Source organism: Cucurbita pepo, unplaced genomic scaffold (assembly GCF_002806865.2).
Source record: "Cucurbita pepo subsp. pepo cultivar mu-cu-16 unplaced genomic scaffold, ASM280686v2 Cp4.1_scaffold000174, whole genome shotgun sequence".
In the NCBI taxonomy this organism is placed as follows: domain Eukaryota; kingdom Viridiplantae; phylum Streptophyta; class Magnoliopsida; order Cucurbitales; family Cucurbitaceae; genus Cucurbita; species Cucurbita pepo.
In genome coordinates, this window is record NW_019646449.1 from 23,406 (window position 1) to 38,231 (window position 14,826).

The window sequence follows — 14,826 nt, forward strand, 5'->3', positions numbered from 1 at the left end:
AAAAAAAAAAAAAAAAAAAAAAAAAAAAAACTAAAATATATCTTTTAAAATAAAAAAACAAATGCCACACCAGCTTTCCATTAAAAATTAAAGGAAAAACTGATGGGTACTAAGATGCTGCTAAAATCAAACCTCACGACTAAATTTCGAGTTTGAAAACTCACAGACCAATATGCTACTATACTCAAACATCATGGACTAAAAGTGACATTCTTTTATCATATAACCACCCAACANTAAGGACATTGCCATCGTTTCAGATCTAGGCGTCTTCCAGATCTATGTTTTTTGAAAACATAAGAAAGAAGGGTGTAACGGCTCAAGCTTACTGTTCTCTTTGAGCTTTCCCTTTCGGATTTACCCCTAAGGTTTTTAAAACACATCTGCTAGGGAGAGGTTTTCACACCCNCACAATAAAAAAATGAAAACTGTTATTAATTAGCTGAAAGCAATTCTGATGAACAGGGAACTAGAAAGGAAAAGGATTAAAATAATTATTTGAATAATCACTGTCACGCTTATCTCTTCTAGAGATGGCTTGAACAAGGAAGATACCAAAAATTATTAGAATTAAAATTCCTAGGAACGTCTCTCGTGTTGATATCATAATTTAGGAGTGAAGTCGCAAACTACACAATTGTATATGATAGAATAATAAAAAGAGATTATTAAAATAAAGATGGAACCTGTTGATCTACAAAATTGGATAAAGAAGCTTCTACTGTGAAGGATGATATTAGATTGGAATTCGCCCACAGAGACGCCAAAAAGCTCCCTCATGAAAAAGAGATTTCTCAAATACCCAGATATCACGGACAAGGACCTGAAAGGAGTAGTAGCACACATAAAATATAATCAAAATCGTTGCCATGAAAGAAAATTAAAGATACCAATTGAACTTATGAAGGAATCATGATAAGCCTTTATTTCTTTCGGTTCAGTTGTGGGAAGCCTATTCAATGTTTGAATGGTCATATGCACACCAAGGATGGAAAAGGCACTACAAATAGCTGTTCATACTCGCTACTTCATAGGCCAAGAAGTGATTGAATGAATTATTTTGTGTTTCCGGTTCTTCTTTTTCTAATTTCCTCTTTTTCCAATAATGAAAATGGAAAATTACCTTTTTGAACCTTAAAGTTTGGAGTATGTAGAAATTTTTTAAATAATAATAATAATAATAAGAATAATAATAAATTATTATTATTATTATGAAGTTCCAGAAACTTCACAATGTCGCCTTCATCTCTTTATTCACTTTCACTCTCTGTTTCTTCTTGTTTTTCCTTTCAAAATTCATTTCCTCAGAAAAATTTCCAGACCTAACCCAATATACATTTTCTTTTTAAGCAAAATCTAAATAAACAATGTGGAAAAGAAATTGAAATAATAAAAAAAAACTTCGAAGAAATTAAGATTTGAAAATAGAAAAAAATTGGAAGAAAAGAAGAAGAGAGAGTGGGAAAGAAAGAAGGGGAAGAGTAGAGATGGGAGAGTTTTTATAATTATTTGAATTATTACATTTTACTTTTAAATTGTCATCCTGTTGTCAGAGACTAAAATTGAACATTCCCTAAATCTAATGGTTCGATTTTGAAAAAAAGAACATGTTTAATAAGCATTTCTTGTTTCTTGTTCTTTTTAAGTTTTGAATTAAAAAATAAAATTTTTACATGAAAATAAGTTTTGAAAATTTAATATTGAAAAAAAATTATATTCTATACAAAAATGATAGTGCATTTTAGAAGAAAAAAATGATAAACTAATACTTACATTTATGTTTTCGGAAAAAACTAGAAACAAAAACAAGAAACTTCGTTTTGTTGTTTCTAAAATTCCTACACAAATTTAGAAACATTTCTAAAAATAATAAAAACAAAAAACAGGAATGGTTATCGAACACCAAATATTGGAAACAAGAAAGAGAAAACCTGAAATATGAACATTATGAAGGTGACATTTTGATTTCACTGATGCTTCTGTACTTTTTGTAGACAAATATTACTCGAAAGGGGGAGTGAATATGATATCATGCACTTACCTCCTTAGATTTATCTCCAGCAACGACAGCACCTTCAGCATTGTATGCTTCAAACTTCTACAAACGCAAATTTATATCAGTGAACATCTTCATTAGAAGTGAGAAGCTTAGAAGACTCCATTGAAGTCAAATTGATAGATATCTTGAGTGGAACAAAAATCTCAGTTGATTATAGCTAAATAGACCTTTTGTATACATATAAAAAGAATCAAAAGACAAAAGCTCATCTTCGAAGATCCTTTCTCTCCAAAGATGCCACCAAAAAGCTCTAGTAGCACGACACTAAAGGGTCTTCCCTCTTCTTTTAAAGTACCAACCATTTAACACTTCCACAAGCCAATCATCGACCTCTTTGGCAAACAAAAAGCGATCCAAAACTCCTTGAATATAACTGACCTCCCTTAGAACTTTGTATTCTTGTTTTTAGAATACAAGTTTAGAACTTTCAATCCGTTTGATAGATTGTGGAGAGGTCAAAATCTTGAAGATAAAAACAAGTTCTCCTTGATCAATGATCATCTTTCTAAGTAAATTTGTTTAACCTTCTTGGGGTTGTTGTTGCTATTGTTGTGGAAATTCACTTAGATTAAGGGGAGCTCTCATGCATATTAGAGGCAGTTCCATTATCACAACTCCTCCATACAATAAACAAAAAAATAATGGATCAAATTAAGAAAAAGGAAAAGAACAAAGAAAAAGCAAGCTTTGATAAGCTCTATCTAGGAAAAATCCAGAGTGACATTACCATGTTTGATGATCAACAATTATTAGATTAGAATGTCATGCATAATAAAAGCCCCTCTACAAGTTTACCGACTACACAACTATAGGGCCTCACTAGTTGCCATGATTTCTAGCATTAATTAGTTACAATAAGGCACCATATTTTACAGATTGCGGAGAAGGCACACGGTTGTATGCACACAAAGTATGAAACAGTTGAGAGCATAAGAACAAGAATAGGTATAACGCTCAGTATACCTGCTTGGCAAGAATCTCAAGGGTAAGCTGTACGAAAACCTTTTCAAGGTCACTTCGATCAACACCAATCTGTGCATGCAGGGAAAAGAAAGGGTACAAGATTGTAATCAAACCAGAACAACGACATACTTCCACTTTGAGGAAATTAGCTGGTGATAATATTGATGATTTTTATCTAACCATAATAATTGAAAATGCTCTATAAATGTAGAAATTATATGGCTTGGACAAACCGTTTAAATTTCTAAGTGGTGGCAGACTGGCAGCATTAGACTCATAAAGAGTGAAGTTTTTAGTTACAAGTTGGATTTGCAAACAACACTCTTTAACAAAGAACATAATATGCTCTGCGACCATTGTAGATAGTTTGAACCATTCAACTCATGGGTATGACTGTATGCGGTTCTCTTCAGGGTATAACAATAGTTGGCCTAATTACATGCTTTTGAAATCAATGTCAAACAATCTTGTAAATATAGGTAGTTACTTTGGTTAAAGTATTAGGCATCTGCCTTCTGCTTGAATACTGAATTGTTGGGAAAAAGAAAATCAAGAGTAGGAATTTCTGAAATAGCAAAGATAAAAACTATTTCAATAGAAGCGGCTGACAAACTCTTTTCTCCTCTCAATCGTCTGTTTAAAGACAGCGCAGAACTCTTTGGCTTAACTTCACATAAGAATCATCCAATGTGGACTTGGCTTGAAAAATATGAAAGAAAAAAAAATTTCTTTTTCTTTTTTTTCTTTTTTCTTTCTCTTTTCTTGTAGGGGATCCCTCTTTGGGTTCCTTCTTCGAAGATTGTCATAGTTATTTATAACTAAGCTCCCGAAGGAAGAATTTTTTTACTTTCCTAGGGAATTTGCAGTGCAGTATGTCATGATGAAGGGATCTAATCATGAAATGTATGGAAGGGTGACGGGTCAGAAACATAGGTCTGCCAGATGACTCAAAGTTCATGGAACTTGGTAAAACTATTATTTGCAGATGAGGTAAGGAGCACTTCAAGATGCACCACAAAAGGGGAAGATGGTAAGATCGAACAATGTTGGTAAAACATTGAAGTGATAAACAGCCTTTTCCCTTCATGTCATGGAGAGATGTCTCATTTCTCCTTCTTTTCAACTCCCCACTAACACGAATGAAATCTTATATTTGTGAATCTAATGTTAGAGTATTTTGTTCAATTTAGTCCATCACTGTGTAAGATCTTGGTTACGAACACTTGTGTCTGAAGAAGCAGATAAGGGCCTGTTATTTGGTTCTATGTCTGTGGGTCATTTATGTTTATGCTTTATTATGTTTTGGATATTCATTTTCTGTTTGGACTGTAGGTTTTAGGCTTAGTATTGCTATTTTAAGGCTCTGGATGAACTAGAGGGGACAGGCATTGTTTTGATGGAATGTCTCAGAGGGATTGTTCCTCTTTTGGAGTTTTTTTTTTTTTTTTTTTNGAAATTTGGTGGAGAAAGAATATCATTTAAGAGAAGAATATTTGTTTTTACCCTTTTAATAGAGAATTAGAAAAGGAATTACAAACATTTATAAGTTCCATGATTTCATCGAGTATTACGACATGTAAGTTAATCATACCAATTTTAACATTCAACAATAGTGAAGGACTAAAATTGAAAATGTTAAAGTAAGGGAGTAAAATTAGAACTTTTTAAGGGAATAATGGAAAAGGCATACCCCAACATTAGAGGTCATAACGTATATTTAGCCAAAAATAATTAACCTACTATTTTTCTCTTCAATGCAGGCATGACCTTCTAAAGCTGAGTAACTAGAAAAATTAAGGAGGAACTGGAACATGGGCAGGTTATGATTGTATCACAAAAATATATCTTATTGTGAGCAGCCTGACAAATGCATGAATAGGACAAACAGAAATGTAAGAGTAATAATACTTGCCAATCTAGCTCGTAACGTGCGGATCTTGACAACTGGTAGGATCATTTCCCAGTAAACTTTGTTCCATTTGGATTCTCTGAGTTTGATTTCATTCTTCAATGCCTGTAGGTGAGGCCGAGGTAATAAGTTAGAATCTACATATCAGTCTTCAATCCAACAAAGATTTTGTTTCCTTTCCAAAAAAAACAGAATCTGCATAGTTAATAGACGAGAACAAGTAAAGAAAACGTGGGAAAGAGAACTCGATCTCAAAGTAGGCATAGCTGAAGAGCAAAAGGAAAGGGTGATGCGTACTGAATACATATTCTCTGTGACTGCTTTCCTCAACAATGTTTTGTCACCATTTGCTATCAAAGTGTTTATCTGGAAAACGTACAATTCAAGGTTCAGCAATTTTACATCAAATAAAAAGAAGATAAAATGAGAAGGTAGCCATCAGCTCGTGGGTAAACAAACTTGACTTTTCTTCTTACTCATAACAAATTTCGTTGAAGAAAACTGGAAAATGCAATAATTGCCAAATCAAAAAGGTTATGCTACAAGGGTAATGAAACTATAAAAAGGTTATGTGACAAGGGAAATGGCCTTCCCCCTGCTGGAAAATTGGCTTCAGAAAATGATTTGTGTACTGTTCCCATTCCCAGATACTTCTCCAAGAACAAATCAAGAAGCAAAAGCAAACTCTTTTTTAATGTAACGTTACAACTTCACTGTATGTAGCAACGGTAATCCATTAGAGGTTTAAGGAATTTACAATCTTCAATATCCAAACACAAATTATGAAAAAGCCAGGTAGGTTCTTTCACAGAGGAAAATAGTCGTCAATAGAAGCAAAAGCAACTCTTTGGCCTTCAAGAAATTTACAATCTTATATCATCCACAAAATTATGAAAAGCCAGGCAGGTTCTTTCCACAAAGGAAACGGTTCTTAAGATAATCTTACTGAAAGAAAATGTTAAATATATTTCATAAAGCACTTCGTAAACCAGTAATGTGATACACGAATCTTGAATACCTCTTTATATAAATTTACTGCCTCTTCGTAAAATTGTTTCTTTGAGTACCCCTTCTTTCTTAATTTTGCAATTGCGTAAGCACTTTTTAGCTGCAAAAAAGGGAAAAAAAAAAAAAAAAAAAAAAATCAGGCCTCTATTAGGCACACTCCACAAAACTTAGGCGGCCTTTCTCTATTACTTCCATACATGAGCATAAGTTCTTCTATAATAAATCAGCACACAGAGGTTCACATCAGATACGCAGCCAATGTATATTGAGCAGACATTGTTTCAGTAGTAAGGTGAACAAGAGTAAAGTTTTATTTTTATGAATAACAAAAACTTTTTTGTGCCAACAAATCACAAAACCACCTATTTATGCAATGTACGTATGCTCAAAATTTCTAGACAAGGATTATTAATGTCTTTGGATGGCATCTAACTTTTCCTAGGGAGGCAAAGGATTTACTGGACACGGCCTTAACATACCACTCCTCCAAGAATGCAAAAGTCGACCTCACCATAGCCTTTTTTTTTTTTTTTAAATCTATGGAAAGAAAAAAATAAAAGAGTAATCACGAAAAAGACACAAACTTACGACGCTCTTCTACAATGCGGTTTACCAAGCTATATCTTGGTGTAAATTGTCTAATATTTTGCTTCCTATAGTCATATCTCCCTCATTATAAATTGGGAAGGTCTTTGTTTAAACATCATGCATCTTTTTTTGTAAATTCAAACATCAATAAAGTTGTCTTTTATCCAAAAATAAAAAAAGAAAAAAAAAGAAAACAAATGAATAACAAAACTTTATGAACTAAAAAATAGCTAAAGTCAAGTAAAATAAACCAACTAAAAGTTAATTACAAAAAACGCTTCACCACCAGAGATAGAAACATGGAACTTTAAAAAAGACCAAACATCAATCAAATTCCTTTCAAGCCATCTAAAGATTCAGGTGTTCCTCTCACCCTAAGAGCCCCACAATACCGGACAGATCCCAACACGCCCCAAAAACAACCTCCCCTTCTCACAAAAGGGTGGGTGAAGAAGAAACTCCTCAATCGTCTCTCTACAACCTCTAGACCTAGCAAAACAAAAGTCAAACTCCACGAAGAAGCAACTATAGATTGCATAAGCAAAGTCATAGCTCCAAAAAAAATATATGATCTAGCTAAATTTCACAATAATTATAGCAAGTAATAGTCAGAGAAAACTCAAACTCTAAACCAAACTTCAACTCAACCCCCCTTCTAGTAGCAATATTGAGGATCTCCAACTTCTTTTTCCAAGCTAGAGCATAGAAGTCAAATGTCATGATCATGTTTGTCCAGGGTGTTACCTATAGTTGCATGCCCGTAATAACTTCTTTTACCAAGCTTTCATTTTGCACACCAATTTAGTTTCCTTGTCTTTTGTTAGTGTATGAATCCTCACCTCTTGCCATATGCAAGGGTGACACATTGAATATGCCTCAATGTACTATATGTGTAAGGCTGATTATCATCCTTCCTACCTTGATTGTATAATATCAAATTTGTTGTTTATCTTAGATGCTTTTTAGCATACAACAAATGTTTTCTCAAAAGTTTTCCAGTGATTTTCCAAAACCTTTTTCCGTAATCCCACTTTCTAAAAATATTTTTCTCAAAAAACGGAGGTGGAGAATGCAAGATAGGCCTATTGTGCCATCGACATCCTGAATTTGAGTTGATTGACTTGCTCAAGCACTAAGTTTAAGTACTCGGACACCTTCCATAAACATTTTGACTTTCCTTGCTTGCCCGGTTAATCTTCGTGCAAGCTTTTGACGTAGCAAGGGCGAGAGCAGGTGTCACAATCATTTTTGGGAGTCTCAAAAGACTACAATTGTGACACCAAACATTGTACCCCAAGCCCCTGATGCAAGGAGTTCAGAAAAATGTCAAAACAAGGGAGAATCTCCTTATTCCTTACCCTTGCCAAAAGTCCTTCCTCCTCTCCAAGTTGCCAAAGAAGCTAGAGTAAACCTATCATTCGCTTTAGATGGAACTTGGAAAAAGATCACTATGTTTCCAACCTTCTTCTACATCAAAAACCTAATGGGTTTTCTAGCTCAAAAGCTGCCCCCTGCAATCCTTGAGCCAAGCTACCATTCCCAATTCCAACTCCAACCTCTCCACTCACATTCCTCTGTGCTCTTCTACACACACCTTTCATAACCACCTTTTTGGGTGAACCATTCCCAATTCCAACTCCAACCTCTCCACTCACATTCCTCTGTGCTCTTTCTACACACACCTTTCATAACCACCTTTTTGATTAGGTTCACTTGATCAAGGGCAGGAGAAAGTGTCACACAATTGCTTTGGGAGTCTCAAAGGACATCAATTGTGTCACCAGACATCTTACACTTTGCCCTAGGTTGATTCTTCACTAGCTTAGCCAGTTCCAAAAAATGCCAAAACAAGGGAGAATCATCCCATACCCCTGTCAAAAAAACCTTCCTCCTCTACGAGTTTCCAAAGAAGCTAGAGCAAATCTATCCTTCGCTTTAGATGGAACTTGGAAGAAGGTCACTCATGTTTCCAACCTCCTCCTCCATCAAAAACCTAATGGGTTTTCTAGATCAAAAATCTGACCCAAGCAATCCTTGAGACAAGCTAGCGTTCCCAATTCCAACTCCAACCTCTCCACTTGTGTTCTCCTATGCTCTTCTACACACCTTACACAACCACCTTTTTGAAGGTGAAACACCTCCTAATCGATGCACACCCTCTACATCTCATCTCCCTCATCAGTACTTCATTTTGTCACGCAACAATGAAGGGATAAGTTCTAAAGCTTAGATAGAAAAGAAACCGGAAAAAGGGATAGGCAAGTAGAAGACTGAAAATTGGGCATTGCGACCTCAAAAGAACACTGATTAATAGTTAACTTGCAGCATAATAGCCTTTTTTTAAAAAAAAAATAAAATAAAATAAGAACTTGTAGTTGCAGCATAACAGCTCAAAATCAAAAGGTTGAAATGGCACAATTCACCTCTAAAATGATATCGTCTTTTGTTCTCCTCCAACCACTTCTTGTGAACCATCTGACATAGAAACATCAAAAGTGTTCAAAACATGGTAAATAATGACAAATTCCAAAAATACTAAAATAGAAATAAATATATAATTAAATAACTAAACCTTCTGGGTTATGCAACTGTCATCTACCTAATGTAACAAAAGACAGACATACAAAAGAAACACAAATAAACCGATTAAGGAATAATCAAAATTAATAACTATTTTATAAAATGGAAACAGATTGCAAGGGTTAAATCAATAATTCGTGCTTAATTTCAATATGATCCCTATAATTTTAAACTTTTCAATTTAGACCCCATTAATTGGTTAAATCTCTTAAATCGTCACTTCCATTACCAAATATGAACAATTTTCTTACCTTGGCTATTCTCTTCGGATGTAGATAATGAACTAACATTTAATAAAAGGTGTTTCTGATGATTAAATTGACCAACCGTAATAATAGGTACCCATTCGTCAACTTTTTTTAAGCATATAAATGCATAAAGTCAATGACTTCGAATATCATATTGTAGAAAAATGATATATACTTTAATAAACATGTTCTGGATTTTTAAAAATGGTGTCACTGTGTCAGTGTGTATTCATGACTCATACCGTATCCATGCTTCTTAGACCAATACTCATTAGCTTAGGCATTTAGGTCGAGTGGTAATTCAATGACGTCAAAATAGGAAGTCCTTCGTACCCTTGTAAATTAGTATTGATATAAGATTAAATTTATGATAACTATCACTTAAAACCTTTTGGGTTGAGTGGTGATTTAACACAAAGAAATGGTAATTTAACCAAAATCCAAATGCAAAAAAAGCATTCAAAGGAAATACTCAAAAGTAGTAGTACTAGTGTTGAGCTTGAAGTACTTGGTAAATTGTTGCCAACATAATTCAAATAGCCTCTAATTAGTTTGATTTTCATGAGTTTAATTTATTTAGTTTTTGGTTGTCGGGAGGCGAGTGTAGGATGAGATAATATCGAAATTTAAAAAATAGTTGTTTTCTTTTTAAATGGAATAGTTTTTGGATTCAACTAACCTCTGCCAAAATGGTATTGGTTGACGAGGTGAATAAGGTTCATAGATAATTCCAGGACTCAACATGGAAACTTTGAGGGCTCCCTGCAAGCATGATTTAACAAAAGTATCAAAAGATTTAAGACAGAAGATGAAAGAGTAAAAGATTTGACAATTCATTTTCAATGAAAAAGACGATAAAAGAAATTAAAACATAAAAGAATTTCAACATTCTATTTGTCCATAAAAATAAACCTTTAGGGTAAATTGATATTGATATTTCTCCTAAAAACGATTATTTTAAGATGTTGAGTGCAAGAACAACGTGGAATGAATATAACCGGATGGTTTAGACAGGTTGAAAGAGACAACTGCATTTTTTTACCTCGAATAGAACTTATCATTAAAGGAATGAAATGAGATTAATGCTCAAAAGATACAAATGAATAAATGGAGTGAAAGAAGAAACAAACTAACAAATAAAGATAAAACAAAATTACAATGTAAAAATAAAAGCTTCCGACTTCAAATAAATATATTGTAAGGTAAAACCAAAAAAGAGCTTTTTCAAAAACTGTTGAGAAGCCTTGAGCCTAAAAGATTCAAAACAATCAAACCAAAGAATACGCTTGTTTTCCAGTATCCTTCCTTCTAGCCATTGTTAGATTGTCTGTGGTGTCTTTCAGGTTTTTGGTTGTCTGGGAAGAGTTGCTTTGTTCCTTTTCTAGTTTTTCCCTTTTGGTTAGACGGTGGATGTTATTTGGTTTGCTTTCAGCCCACTTTATTTGGTCGGTTTATCATTTTTTTCTTTTTCTACTCTCATGAGGTGGTTTCTTCAAATATCTTGTACCCTTTCATGCATAAATAGAAAGATGTTTCTTGTTCATAAAAAATGCAACCACAAAAGCAATGAAAGCCCTATAAGTAGCTGAACAACATTACATTTTGTGTTCTTTGAAAACACCCACTGTGCCTTGAATATGTTGAAAAGACTATAACAGCAAGCCAAAGAATAAGGACATTCTAAAAACAAATGAACTAACATCTCTCCATCCGCAGAGCAAAGTGAACGTACTGTAATGCATGAAATATTATGAAGGTAATTTTTTCGGAGCACCTCAGCAGAACTTAAAAGAACTGTTAAGCAAGATCCAAATCAGAATATTGAACCGTTTTGGACCTTCAGACTTCGAAACTGATGAAAAACCCTTTTTTTCATAGGACTAAATGAAGCCAAGATAAGGATCATGGTGTTCCAAATGTTCCAACTATACCTATTACACGATCCAAGGCCAAAAAGATTCAACAAGCATTCATTCTTCATCTACAAAATTAGATAGGCTCGGTTCAACCTCTATTTCATGTGTTACAAGCTGATTTGATTGAGGAATGACCATTTGGAGCTTCATACGTGAATATTTGCCAGTCAAAGTAGAGAATGGGGTTGCTATAAATAACACTTTATTGATAATTTCTTAAAAAAATTTATTTATTATTTGAATATTTGGCTTCTCTCGTTGGGCTAATGTATACTTTCATTTTCTCTTCATAAAAGCTCGGTTACTCATAAAACAAAAAACATATTTATCCTTTACATGATATGATATCAATCCTACCATGTAACAAATTAATTTTTAAAAAAAATAATGTAGAAAGATAAACAAGCAACAATCAACATTTTCAAAATAGAAAAGCCAATTACCAAAAAATTATCATACTTTGCATTTACAAGGAGTTTGTTTCATGTTTAACACAATCAAATAAATGGTAAAACAAACTTAGATCAAGATAACCATAATTATTCCACAATTAATGATTGAATCCCAATGGAACTGTCTTGAATGAACTATAACGTCATCAACTAGGCAAAAGTAAACTCACCATTTGACGTGCTTGTGGGGGGGCTTTTGCTTGTGTTGTCGCCAACCTAATGCCAATGCTATGCGAGAATATTGATAAATCTGCAGCCTAAGAAGTTTAAAAAAAAAAACAAGTATATAAGTTCAATGAAACGTAAAATCGAACAAAGTCATATAAGTTCAGGAAACTACCACTGCAGAACATATTATCATTTTATGTCCCCGAGCCAGTGAAAAAGCAGTGTGAGTGTTACTGAGGAAAGAAGTTTTCTGAATACCCAATTGACTAACTGAACCACCTGAAAACCATATTAATTTCAAGAAGTTCCTGCAACTAAGTCTGAGGTAAGAAAATTCAAATAGAAAATAAAAAATAATAATAATAATCATCGAAGTTACCATTTGTGATGCCACATGAATAGTTTGCTGAACTTCCAACCCTGAGCATTACACATTTTACAATAACACCGTTAGACCAAAATAAGAAGATGAAACATATTCAATTCTCACTACATAAGAAGGAAAGGATAAACACCGATGTTGCCAAGAAAATGAGAATAAAGAACAAAAAATCCAATAACATTCATTTAGCACCTAACAGTATGAATAGAAATTAAGCTGTATTCAAGTAAATGATATATTCCATTTCCAGATTTCCGGCAGAATGTTACATTTTCCAACCAGCTAAACAATGATTGAAAAAACGCCTTACACTCAAAGACCGCCATTACCTACCTGAGCTTTCTCATTCCCCAAAAAATCAATTGTGAATTTAAGAGAAAAAAAAAAAAAAACAGTAGCAGAGTTCAATTTTCCCTTACTATCAGCCACTCAACTTTCTAAATTCTTGGAAACCAAACAAAAAAAAAAATGAAATCACTAACTATATAACAAATGCTTACCGAGAAGTAAATGCTCGATTCTGTGCCGTGCGATACAGGGTTTGGAGTAATCTGGAATTCATTTCTAGTACCAAATCTGAAAACCTCTGGCGCTATTTTCTCCGATCATGAAAAGTAAGATCGGTCACAGGAAGAGAGGTTTTTGGTTCGAAGGGTTTAACGGATCGAACAAATGAAACAGAGTGATGAGCGCGTTGCCATTTTGGGCCAGAAATGTGAAGGCCCAACCAATTCATTTGGTGTTTATTTACAATAGTTCATTAATATATTTAGGTTACACTTACGTACGTGGTTAATTATGGTCATAGAATATGAAGGTTACGAACTCTTGAAATGCCTCACGGAAGGTCAAGGGTTTTATTTTGAGGGTATATAAATCAATGTACTCGTAAGAAAGACTTGAAAAATATAGTAGAAATAGCCTTTATGCTTCCCTTTGATAAGGGTTAAGTTTCTTTGCAATTACACGTAGTTTAGATTGCATTTTTAGAATCATTTAAGCTTGACACGATCGATCTTGCTTGTAGAGTTATTCGAATTTCTACCAGTGTTCTTGCCTTGAGATATTTGATTAATAAGATAATCCGAATTTTACTTTCCTTTTGAGTAATTCTTTAGCCAAGAGCTAAGTTCCGTTGTAATTCCACGTAGTTTAGATTGCATGTTTAAAATCATTCAAGCTTGACATGATTGATCTTGTCTGTGGAGTGATTCAAATCTCAAACCAATGTACTTTCTAGAATGGACCAAGAGGGATCTGGTGGGCTTCCTCGTTCCATGTACTCTGCTCGCTCATTAAGGAGAAGTTCGGGACAAAATCATAGTGGATGTCAAAGCGACACCTCTAGGATATGGCAGCTTATGTTATGTCATCATTTCAGATTTTCGGCCTATATCAACACTAGGGAAATAGAGTGAATCATTTAGATCTTGAATCAACTCGTACATCATCAAATCAATACTTGGACCCAATAAACCTAATGGAGTTACCTAAAAACTTGAAACTCGCAACTTGAATTCTTCATCTACCACATCAGAAATCACAAAATTTAACTTGCTGAATCCATGGATAAGCAAGAGACAACTCGGTGAACTGAAACATCTTAGTAACTAGAGGAAAAGAAAGCAAAAGCAATTCTCGTAGTAGCGGCAAGTAAAATGGGAGCAGCCTAAATTGTGAAAACGGAGTTGTGGGAAAGCAATACAAGCGTCGTGCTGTGAGGCGAAGTGGTGGAGTGCTGCACCCTAAATGGCGAGAGTCCAGTAGCCAAAAGCATTACTAGCTTATGCTCTGACCTAAGTAGCATGAGGCACGTTGAATCCTGTGTGAATCAGCTAAGTGGAAATCCAAACAAGATCTGAGATTTGGTATCATTTTTTTTAATCTTAAACTACAACTGAGTTCACTGTTGAAATGTCTATGGACTAGGCTGGATCGAACATTTTGATAAATGAATAAACATGTATCGTGTAGTTTTTATTTACATGTTATTGAATTGTTATGATGTTGTATGATTATTCGTTATATGTGCTTCCATGTGTCCTCGTTCACAACTCTTATAGTCATGTATATGATTTGCAAGACACCATGATGTAAGATGTGTTTTTCATCTTATAAGGAACTTATATCATGTCATGCAAAGAAATATGTGTGAATCATCTCATTGAACTATAATTTTATGTGAGATCTCGTGCATGTTGTATGATTATACGATCATGAATAATTTTTTTAGTTATATAATGTACAGATACATACATTTACGACATTATTTGTGTTCCTTTCTTTTCTATTTGGTTGAGCGGCGTGAACGTGCGCTTGCCCGTAGTCAAGTCAAACTTAGGGGGTAAGTTAATAATTTGTGTGCCTTTCTTTTCTATTTGGTTGAGTTGTGTGAACGAACGTTTGCCCGTAGTCAAACTTAGGGGGTAAGTTAATGATTCGTGTTCCTTTCTTTTCTATTTGGTTGAGTTGTGTGAACGTGCGCTGGCCCGTAAGGGGGTAAGTTAATGATTTGTGTTCCTTTCTTTTCTATTTGGTTGAGCTGATCGTGTG

The 14,826-nt window shown here is 34.1% G+C and overlaps 1 protein-coding gene across 2 annotated transcripts; it reads right to left on the bottom strand.

Annotated features, from left to right (window-relative positions):
- Positions 1-413: 413 nt before the first annotated feature.
- Positions 414-12,949, bottom strand: LOC111784221. 2 transcript variants are annotated; one of them, XM_023665003.1, is made up of 12 exons: positions 12,774-12,949; positions 12,271-12,311; positions 12,064-12,170; positions 11,894-11,980; positions 10,035-10,117; positions 8,951-9,002; positions 5,950-6,039; positions 5,229-5,297; positions 4,935-5,036; positions 3,023-3,091; positions 2,042-2,095; positions 414-823 (listed from the first exon to the last, which is right to left on the bottom strand). In XM_023665003.1, exons 1-12 carry the CDS (start codon positions 12,833-12,835, stop codon positions 737-739), a joined length of 903 nt encoding a protein of 300 aa, XP_023520771.1. In that variant the 5' UTR covers positions 12,836-12,949; the 3' UTR covers positions 414-736. The 2 variants fall into 2 exon arrangements, with proteins under 2 accessions (XP_023520771.1, XP_023520770.1); XM_023665002.1 differs by having other exon boundaries at positions 2,042-2,098.
- Between the last annotated feature and the right edge of the window lie 1,877 nt (positions 12,950-14,826).